General features: G+C 39.6%; 1 protein-coding gene across 1 annotated transcript in view; it reads left to right on the top strand.

The window, feature by feature from the left end:
- Nucleotides 1–10,179, top strand: part of Crlf3 (cytokine receptor like factor 3) — a 55,078-nt gene that overhangs the window by 27,129 nt on the left and 17,770 nt on the right. Inside the window, exons 3-7 of the mRNA XM_033763092.1 lie at nt 2,275–2,482; nt 6,659–6,746; nt 8,040–8,217; nt 9,307–9,529; nt 10,061–10,179. Of these exons, the coding sequence (XP_033618983.1) occupies nt 2,275–2,482; nt 6,659–6,746; nt 8,040–8,217; nt 9,307–9,529; nt 10,061–10,179 (816 nt within the window). The remainder of the gene's footprint in view (nt 1–2,274; nt 2,483–6,658; nt 6,747–8,039; nt 8,218–9,306; nt 9,530–10,060) is intronic.

The following is a 10,179-nucleotide window of genomic DNA, read 5'->3' as shown; positions in this document are numbered from 1 at the left end:
TTTTGATTTTTTGAGACAGGTTCTCACTATGTAGTTGAGACTGACATGGAACTCACTATGTAGCCTGGGCTGTTCTCAAACTCACAGTGATCCTCCTGCCTCAGCCTCCCGAGTGCTGGGATTACAGGCATATGCCACCACACCCGGCTCAGTAGGTTTTGGATAGAACCTTTCAGTCTGATGGATCACAAGCAGCTTCCATGATTCTTTGGCAAAGAATGTGTCTTACTGCCTCAGGCAAGCCATAATTTAGATCTGAGGGAATTTGTGAACTTTTGCAGTTAAATTATTTTTAGGGTGTAGATTATTCATTTTTCTAGGGAGAGTACGTATGATCCTGTCATCAGAATTCACAAAGTGCACTGTGACTCAATAAAAAATAAGGTACTCTACCAGCTATGCCTCCTGTGAGTCTTTTTTGAATTATGTATAAATTCTTAGTGTTGTTTTAGCATAACAATGGCATTTTATCCACAAGACTGTTTTTTGTTTGTTTTTCTTTTTGGTGGTGCTGGGGATTGAACCAGGGACTTTGCATTTGTCGCTGGATGAACAGCTGTACTGGTGAGCCAAACTAGTGTCCCTCTTTTTTTTTTTTTTTTTTTTTCCTGATAGTAGGGTTTGAACTCAGGACCTTTGCACTGAGATACACCCCTAGTCTTCTTAGTGTTTTTATTTGGAGATAGGATCTCATTAATTCATTAAGTTGCCCAGGCTGAGCTCAGACTTGGATCCTCCTGCTGCAGGCTCCCAGAGTGCTGGGATGACAGGCGTGCACTATCATGCCCAGCTAGCTATATTGTGTACTGTTCCTTTGCTTCTTTGCAGTAAAATGAATTTTAATCCCCAGTATTTAATTTTTTGTACTAAAACACGCTACTGCCAAGATCTACATTGTGCAAATAGTAATTTCTACCAATTATTTATTGAGAATAACAGTGCCAATTATTTTTACCAAATGCAGCAGATTATTTCCCTTAATCTTCACAGCAACTCCATGAAATTAGCACTATAACACTATTTTGACAAATAGGAAATTTGAGGCATAGGAAACTTAATTAACTTGACCAAATTGGCATAGTTTGTGAATGTTGGAATCAGGATTTGTGCCTTTTCTGATGTGAAAGTCAGTTTGCAATTCTGCAAGTTTCTATCTATGCATTAGTCACATTTGGTTTATTCACCTATGGAAGATGTATGTGTGTGTGTGTGTGTGTGTGTGTGTGTGTGTGTGTGTATATATATATATATATATATATACACACAGTGGAATATTCTGTCTTAAAAAATAAGGATTTGGGCCGGGGATTTAGCTCAGTGGTGCTGCTGCCTGCCTTCTGCCTCACAAGTGCAAGGTCTTGAGTTTGATCCCCAGTACCAAAAAAAAAAAAAAAGGAATTCTTGGCATTCACAAGAGCATGAAAATAAGTCAGACCCTGAAAAGTGCTATAAGATCTAACTTATATGTACATTTTCAAAAAGTTAAATTCACAGAAGCATAGCCTAGAAGTAGACAGTTACCAGGGGTGGGATGGGGAGTGATAGAGAGACATTGGTAAAAGGGTACAAAGTTTTGGTTTCCTATGATGAATGAATTCTAGAGATGTAATATATAGGATGGTGTCTATAGTTAATGGTAATGTACTGTACTTGTATATTTGTAAATGAGAATGTACTTGAATATTTCAAAATTACTAATAAATCTTAAGGTTTTTTTCCCCCACACAAAAAAAGCAACTGTGTGGAGATGGATACATTAATTAGCTTAATATATATCATATATACTTTATATTATATATTATAACATACATTATGTAATATATTATATATTACTATATACTTTATATATTATATGAATTATATATGATTATATAACTTTTTGTGGGGGTACTGGGGATTGAACTCAGGTCTTTGCTCTTGCAAGGCAGGCCACCAAACCGCTGAGCTAAATCCCCAGCCCTATATAACTTTTTAAAAAAAAAGATACTGGGGATTGAACCAGAGCCTTCTCTTTGAGCTGTAATCTCTGTCCCCTCTTTTTTTTTCAGTCATCCTAAGTTGCTCAGGTTGGGCTCTAACTTGAAATCCTCCTACCTTAGCCTCGCAGAGTGCTACAGGCATTTGCCACCACATCACACCTGGCCCTTACATTTTATTTTTAATTTTTAAAGAATGGAGAATGATAGTTGTGTGGTACCTGTAGATAGTTCTGAATGATGCCTGTGATTTAATTTTTTCCAGAGATTCTGATTTTGAATTTTTATTTCTTTTCAGATTAAAGAGAGTGCATCACAGACAAGGAATGTCCTCAAACAGCATTTTAGTGATTTAAAAGAGACCCTTGGGAAGCTCCTGGATGAGCGGCTGGTGACTCTGTTGCAAGAGGTAGACGCCATTGAGCAGGAAACCATGAAACCACTAGACGACTGCCAGAAGCTCATAGAGCACGGAGTGAACACTGCAGAGGACTTAGTCCGAGAAGGTGGGAGCCCAGGGAGCTTTGTCTTTCGGACTGACATTTGGCTGATTTCTTGCTATCTCTGGGATACTTGGGATGTTCCTTCCTTTTTTTTTTTTAGGTATCAGGAATTGAATTCAGGACCTTGCGCTTGCCAGTCAGGTGCAGCTCCATAAGCCAAATCCTGAGCCCCTGGGATGTTCCTTCCATTAGACAGGTTTTTTTTTTGTTTGTTTTTTTGTTTTTTTGAGACAGGATCTCACTGTGTAGTTGAGACTGACCTGGAACTCACTATGTAGCCTAGGCTGGTCTCAAACTCACAGTGACCCTGCTGCCTCAGCCTCCCGAGTGGTGGGATTACAGGAGTGTCCCACCACACTCGGCTTTAGACAGTTTATAATCTAGGATGGCAGTTATATTGTGGGGCCTCTCAAGGTAAATATAGTTGAAATACTAGAATTACTTACAAAATAAGAAGAGGCAAATAATTTGTCTCAAATGCTTCTATTAGAATGGCATCTAATTCGTTATTAACACAATTTCCAGATCATTTTGAGCTTGTTCAAATATTTTTCAATATTTATGGTTCTGTTGTCCCTGTTAAAAATACGATTGAATTTTAATTGTCATATTCCTGTCTTTAGCCAACTTTTTGGGTGGTTAGTCATATCCAAGAAAAGGTAGGCTCAGTGGTAGAGTGCTTGCCTAGCATGTGTGAGGCCCTGGGTTCAATCCCCAGTTTCTCAGGGGAAAAAAAAAGTAATAGTTCTGTTTTTTGGGGTTCATAGCCCTCTAAGGTGTGTATACATACCTAGTGATATATCTGAAACTTATTGAAACACAGAGGGAGAAGTGCTTAGTCTTTTGGGAAAAAGTATAGGGTAGCTTTCTGTAGGAGTAGTTCCACAAAGACTTGAGGAAATTCATCAACCAGACAAGGAAAAAGAGGGAGGTAACTGATTCTAAGCACAAGTAACGTCAGGAGTGGAGTACACTGTCATATTGAAGAATGCACTGAAGTATTTTGAGCAGTAGAGTTATATGATTGGTTTACATTGTATCAAAATGGCCCTGTCTACAGTTTAGAGACTAAATTAGAAGTTTTAAATTCACCTGGGTGTGGTAGCACACACCTACAATTCCAGCACCGAGGAGGCTGAGGCAGGCAATGACCTGTGAGGTGCAGGCAGGCCTAGGCAACATAGTGAGTTCAAGGCCAGCCTGAACTACAACAGCAAGACTCTTGTCTTCAAAACAAAACAACAGCAATAACAAAGAAAGAAACCAAAAAAAGAAATTGTAAGTTTTGGAGGAAAAGAGATTGATTAAATGGTGTGGAAGTGAGTCAGGTGTGAAATGGTAAAGACAGTGGCAAGTGAAAATGAGACTGGGTGGTTTTAAGAGATTTTTGGAGATAGATTTGCTGTGGCCAGGGTGTTATTTTGTGAGACAGGGTCTCCCTATGTAGTTCAGGCTGGCCTTGAACTCCCACTGTAGCCTATGCTGGCCTCAAATTTACAGTGCTCCTCCTGTCTCACCCTCCTGAATACTAACAATATAGGCGTGCGCCATCATGTCCAGATCTGGAAGTAGAATTATCGATGAATTTACCGATCAGTGATTCGTGGTTTTTTTTGTTTTGCTTTGTTTTTTTACTGGGGATCAAAATCAGAACCTTGCACTTACTTGCAAGGCAGGCACAGTGACACTGAGCTAAATCCCCAGGCCTTGTTTTGTTTTTTTGAGACAAGGTCTCACTGTGTAGTTCAGACTGGCCTTGAACTCACTATGTAGCCCAGGCTGGCTTCAAATTGACTAAGTCCTCCTGCCTCAGCCTCCCAAGTGCTGAGATTATAGGCCAGCCCTATCATGCCCAGCTGTGTGTTTTTGTTTTATTTTGTTTTAATTTTTTTTAGTTGCTCAGTGATTCTTGACTACTGGAAATTTTTGATGACTAGGTGAATAATGAATGGAGCAGGTATGTAGGCCCATGATTTAGGGTTATTTTGAGGTGCCTAACATGGAAATGTGGGCCTGATGCTTAGGAAAGAGATCATAGTTGGAGATGTCAGATTTGCAGTTAATGGCACATACATCAGATCTGAATCCATGGGAATAAGTAAAATCATTAAGATATAATGTATAATAGGGGAAGAGTGAGTGGCTTAGGGTAGGACACTAAGTGATGTCAGTATTTAGAGAGCAATTGGGAAAAAAGGAGCCAGGGAAGGAAAGAGACTGAATTTTTTTTTTTTTTTTTTGCGGAATTGAGGATCAAACTCAGAACCTTGCGCTTGCCAGGCGGGCCCAGTGCCACTGAGCTACCATTCTCCAGCCCCTGACTCCGTTTATTCTTCTGAGTGAAGTGAGTGGCTTAGGATGATTGTGCTGTGGCTCACATTACCTGCTGTTCCAGCTAGAACTCGCACCCTTTGGGGGCCATTTAGAATGTGTTGCTACTGCTATCTGTATCTAATTACAGTTTTTATCTTCACTGAGGAGTTTTTTTTTTGTTGTTTTTCCCACTGACCATAACTGCCTTTGAGAAAAGTTTTTGGCAGGACATAGAATGTCTTTCCCTGGAGGTTTGCATTTGGAAACAAACCCAGAGGCAGGTCAGCACAGGCCATGAGTTCACACCTATTACTCAGGACTGAGAAGTGTTTTCATCATAGAAAATAAATCCTTTGAGGTATATCCCATGTTTCTTACAGCATTTGATAATTAAACGTTTTTCATATTTCAGAAATTTTTAAAATCTCAAACTCTTCTCTTTTTCTCCCAAGAGATAAAAAATTATTTATGGCATTTTGAGGCAATCTGCAGCGTGTTTCAGTTTTTGTGTTGGTGAAGACAGTCATATGGTCTCAGCAATTAGAGTAACTCCAGGGCACATTCTGAAGGCTGTGTCCTTAAGTGCTGTGGAGGATTATTCATACTCTCTGTGTAGCATTTACTTTTTATTCTATTGTGTAATTTCTGACCTAATGTATGATGTTCTTTTAGGAAAATCTGACTGCATCACTTGGCTTTTTTGTTGTTTTTGTTTTGTTTGTTTGGGTTTTTTTTTTTTGGAATTGAACCCAGGTCCTTCACATTGAACTACCTCTTCATTCCTTTGTCTTTTAGTTTTCTTTTTCTTTTTCTTTTTTTTTTTTTTTTTTTTTTTTAATTTTGTTTTTTTTTTTTTTTTTTTTTTTTTTTTTTTTTTTTGTTTAAGATAGGATCTTTGTATGTTACTAAGTTGCCCAGGCTGCCTTAGCCTCCTAGAATGCTAGGATTCTAAGTGTGTGCCACCAGACCTGGGATCATCTGTTTTTTAAAGACCATATACCTTCCTGGGCATGGTGGCACATGTGTATATCATGGCTATTCAGAAGGCTGAGGCAGGAAGATGGTTTGTTTAAGGCCAGCCTGGGCAACTTATTGAGACCTTGTCTCAAAATAAGGACTTGGCAATACCCTATCTAAAAAATGAAAAGTAAGCCAAACATGGTGATACTTGCCTGTAATCCCAGGACTCAAGAGGCTGAGGCAGGAGGATAGGAGGATTGCTTTGAATTTGAGGCCAGCCTGGGCTACATAGTGAGTTCCAGGTCAGTCTCAACTACATAGTGAGACCCTGTCTTAAGAAAAGAATAATGACTGGGGATATAGCTGTGTGAAGACTCTGAGTTCAATTTTCAGTACTATAAAACAGAAAGGTTTAAAAACTAAAATAATGAAATGAAATAAAATAAAAAGGGTTGGGCCTGTAGTCAGTATGAAGGCCCTGGGCTCAATCTCCAGTACCATAAAACAAAACAAAACAAAACAAAAAAAATCCCATACCCCATAGCTCCTGTCAGGGTAATATTCTGTTCCTGTTCACGTTGGTAAAGATTCTGTAGGACAAGTCCCTGGGCTTCTGCTTTGTGTGGAGTTGTTGTCAGAGCAGATTTGCTCGTCTAGAGCAGCATCTTAAGCTCTGGCACGGTGTTGCCACTGTGTCCCACTTCTCCATTTGGTCTTATCATAGTCACTTCTATCATAGTCACTTCTTATCATAGTCAGTTCTACTTTTATCTTTGGAATTTGACTGTGGCATCTTGTAGATATTGTTTTCAAGAAAACTGGATACCCACATGGGCATAAGTCATGTTGCTTACTTTTCGGATGTGGCCCTTTTTCACTGTACTAGTTCTCTTGATTTTGCTGTAGGTGAGATTGCCATTCTTGGAGGTATAGAGGAACAGAATGAGAAACTGTGGAGCTTTACCAAAAAGGCCTCACACATTCAGTTGGACAGGTAAAAGAGTTTGTGACTTTTGGACTTAACCATTTAAACTATGTCTTCTCTTTTCCCCCTATAAAAGACTCTGATTAAAGTAGGTAGAAATATATTTTTCAAAGTTTGATCACCCATTATTACCACTAGCATAAAATAAATGTGATTATAGTTTTTTTGTTTTTTTGAGACAGGGCCTCACTATGTAGAGACTGACCTGGAACTCACTATGTAGCCCAGTCTGGTCTCAAACTCACAGCGATCCTCCTGCCTCAGCCTCCCTAGTGCTGGGATTACAGGTGTGCGCCACCACGCCCGGCTGATTATAGTTTTTGACATAGTATTACTGCAGATCTTTTTCGGTTCCAATATATAAGACAGTTATTAAAATTTTTTAAATTCTGGGACTCTGTTTCAGCAGCACATATGCTAAAATTGGAATGATGAACCCAGCATAGTGGCAGATGCCTGTAATCCCAGCACTTGGGAGGCTGAGGCAGGAAGATTGCTGTGAGTTCAAGGCTGGGGATTTAGCTCAGTGGTGCCACCACCTGCCTCAAAAGCGCAAGGTCCTGAGTTCGAGCCCCGATCCTGGGTACCAAAACAAACAAACATAATGAGTTCAAGGCCAGCCTGAACAACATAGCAAGACCCTGTCTTTAAAAAAGAAAAATTAAAAAAATACTATAGCTATATGTAAAATAAAATTTGAATAATACCTAAATTAACGTGGTCTTTATACAAGAGAAAAACTCGAATATATTACTGAAATTGAGTCATATTTCAGTAAACTAGATCTTTTGGTATTAACCTGACAGTTGTAATCCTTCCAGATTTCTGTCTTGCTTATATTTATTTGTGAAGAGGCTCTTCATGGAACATAAAAGATTAAAACCTCTCACTATAGGGACAGGGGATTTAGCTCAGTGGTTTGGTGGCCTGCCTTGCAAGTGCAAGGACCTGAGTTCAATCAGGTACCAAAACAAAACAAAACAAAACAACCCTCTCACTATAGCCGGGCATGGTGGCTCACACCTGTAATCCCAGCACTCGGGAGGCTGAGGCAGGAGGATCGCTGTGAGTTCGAGACCAGCCTGAGCTACATAATGAGTTCCAGGTCAGTCTCAACTACATAGTGAGACCCTGTCTCAAAAAACCAAAACTAAAACCTCTCAGTATAATAAAATCTTCCATAGCCATGAAAATTATTTACTGGAGACCTCAGGATCCTTCCAGCATGTTGTGACCTAATTATTCCTTGTACTTTTACCTCTGTTAATGAGATCTCGTAAACACTGAGCTTTGTTTCCTCAGCTTACCAGAAGTGCCTTTGCTGGTTGATGTGCCTTGTTTATCTGCTCAGTTGGATGATTCTGTTCTGAACATAGTGAAAGACCACATTTTTAAGCACGGAACTGTAGCATCCCGTCCACCAGTACAGATAGAAGAGCTGATAGAGAAGCCTGGGGGCATCATTGTGCGATGGTGTAAGGTATGTAGTTTAGAGTTGCGCAAGTGCCTATGACTGTGGGTTTGAGATTTTCAATACTTTCTTGTCTTCCCAAGCAAAAATCTCTTGCTTTACAATGAAAATAAAGTCATAGAGAACATGAACTGAAGTTGCTCTTCTAGTTTGAAAAGAACATTTATTTATTTGTTTGTTTGTTTAGGGACTGGGGATTAAACTCAGGGTCTTCACACTGAGCTACATCCCCTGCCCTTTTTTTATTTGGAGGCAGGGCTTTGCTAAATTTCCCAGGCTGGGATTAAATTTGTGATCCTCCCGCCTCAGTCTCCCAGAGTGATGGGCACTGTCACACCCAATTGAAATTCAGTTTTGAAGTGATTTTTTAGCTTAGTTTTGTTTTGCTTTTTCAGGGGTGTGTGTGTGTGTACTATCACTGAGTCAAATCCCAAGCCCTTAGCCTTTCTTCTTTTTTGTATCAAACTCAGTACCTTGCACTTGTGAGGCAGGTACAGTGCCACTGAGCTAAATCCCTGGCCACTTCTTAGTCTGTTTTATTCTTAACTTTTTTCATTTTTCTACTGGGTGGCTTTTACCCTATCAAATTTTAGGAGTTTTTTATATATTCTAGCTTTTAATTCTTGGTTATGCACATGCTGTATTAGTAGTGGGATAATTACTCTTAAATTTCAAATATTTTATCTTTGACATTCTTGTTCAGAAAACTATGCTGTTTCTTCAAAGGCAACAATTCTTTTTTTAATAGCCGATTGGGAGGTATTGAGCATATGGTCTAATTAAAAAAAAAGAAAGGAGGGCCAGCGATTTAGCTCAGTGGTACCGCTGCCTGCCTCGCCAGCACAGTCTTGAGTTGATCCCTGGTACAGAAAGAAAGGGAAGGAAAGAAAGAAAGAGAGAGGAGAGGGAGGGAGGGAGGAAGGGAGGGAAGGAAAAAAAAAAAGAAATAGAGCCACAGTGTGTTTACTTAGATCTTCCACAGAATGGGACCTATTCAGCACATGTTTCTATGTTGCTGGTCTAGAATACCCCCATTGTTTCTCTTTTTATCTCCATTCATTTTCTGATGTTAATCTAACATAAGGCCTTTCTCCTTAGGTGGATGATGACTTTACAGCCCAAGATTACAGGCTTCAGTTCCGTAAATGCACTTCAAATCATTTTGAAGATGTATACGTAGGATCTGAAACTGAATTCATAGTACTGCACATAGACCCCAATGTTGATTACCAGTTCAGAGTCTGCGCTCGAGGAGATGGCCGACAGGAGTGGAGTCCTTGGAGCGTCCCCCAGATAGGTCATTCCACATTGGTGCCTCATGGTATGCCGTTACCTTCTCACTCCTGAAGTTTAACTGTGTATTGGAATTTGCTTATATTCCATGCAGATGGACGTGCACTAATAGCCTTTTTCCTAAGGATGAATCCCAAGTTGATGATAACCTGAAATATGTGTGTGTGTGTATGTGTGTGAGAGAGAGCCTGAGGACTGAACCTAGGGCCTCACACATGCTAAGCATGCACTCCATCGCTGAGCTACACCTCCAACCCCTATTGATTATTTCTTAATCAAGTTAGAGTAAGCTCGAACAGGTGAGCTTGAACCATAATTTTATGAGATAACAAATAGCAATTATTTGATTTTTCATGCCAAAGTTGCACAGAAATATTCTAAAACCTTTTTTATAATTTACGGAATTCACCAGGATACCCCATTACTGAATTTTTTATTAAACTCAGCTATTACCTTTATGAATAGTCACTTCTGCTTCTAAGTTCTAGTTAATGGGTCTGTATTCAAGTTATACCTGTAGAGATTCTAATAATTTTCAATACCCTTGCTTTTAAAAAAGAGTGGACAGCTGGCTTTGAGGGATACAGTTTGAGCAGTCGAAGAAATATAGCACTCCGGAATGACTCTGAGTCCTCGGGTGTACTCTACTCCAGAGCTCCAACCTATTTCTGTGGACAG

This window comes from Fukomys damarensis, unplaced genomic scaffold (assembly GCF_012274545.1).
Source record: "Fukomys damarensis isolate Sample0158 unplaced genomic scaffold, DMR_v1.0_HiC HiC_scaffold_13, whole genome shotgun sequence".
NCBI lineage: Eukaryota > Metazoa > Chordata > Mammalia > Rodentia > Bathyergidae > Fukomys > Fukomys damarensis.
This window is presented reverse-complemented; position numbering and strand designations above follow the sequence as displayed.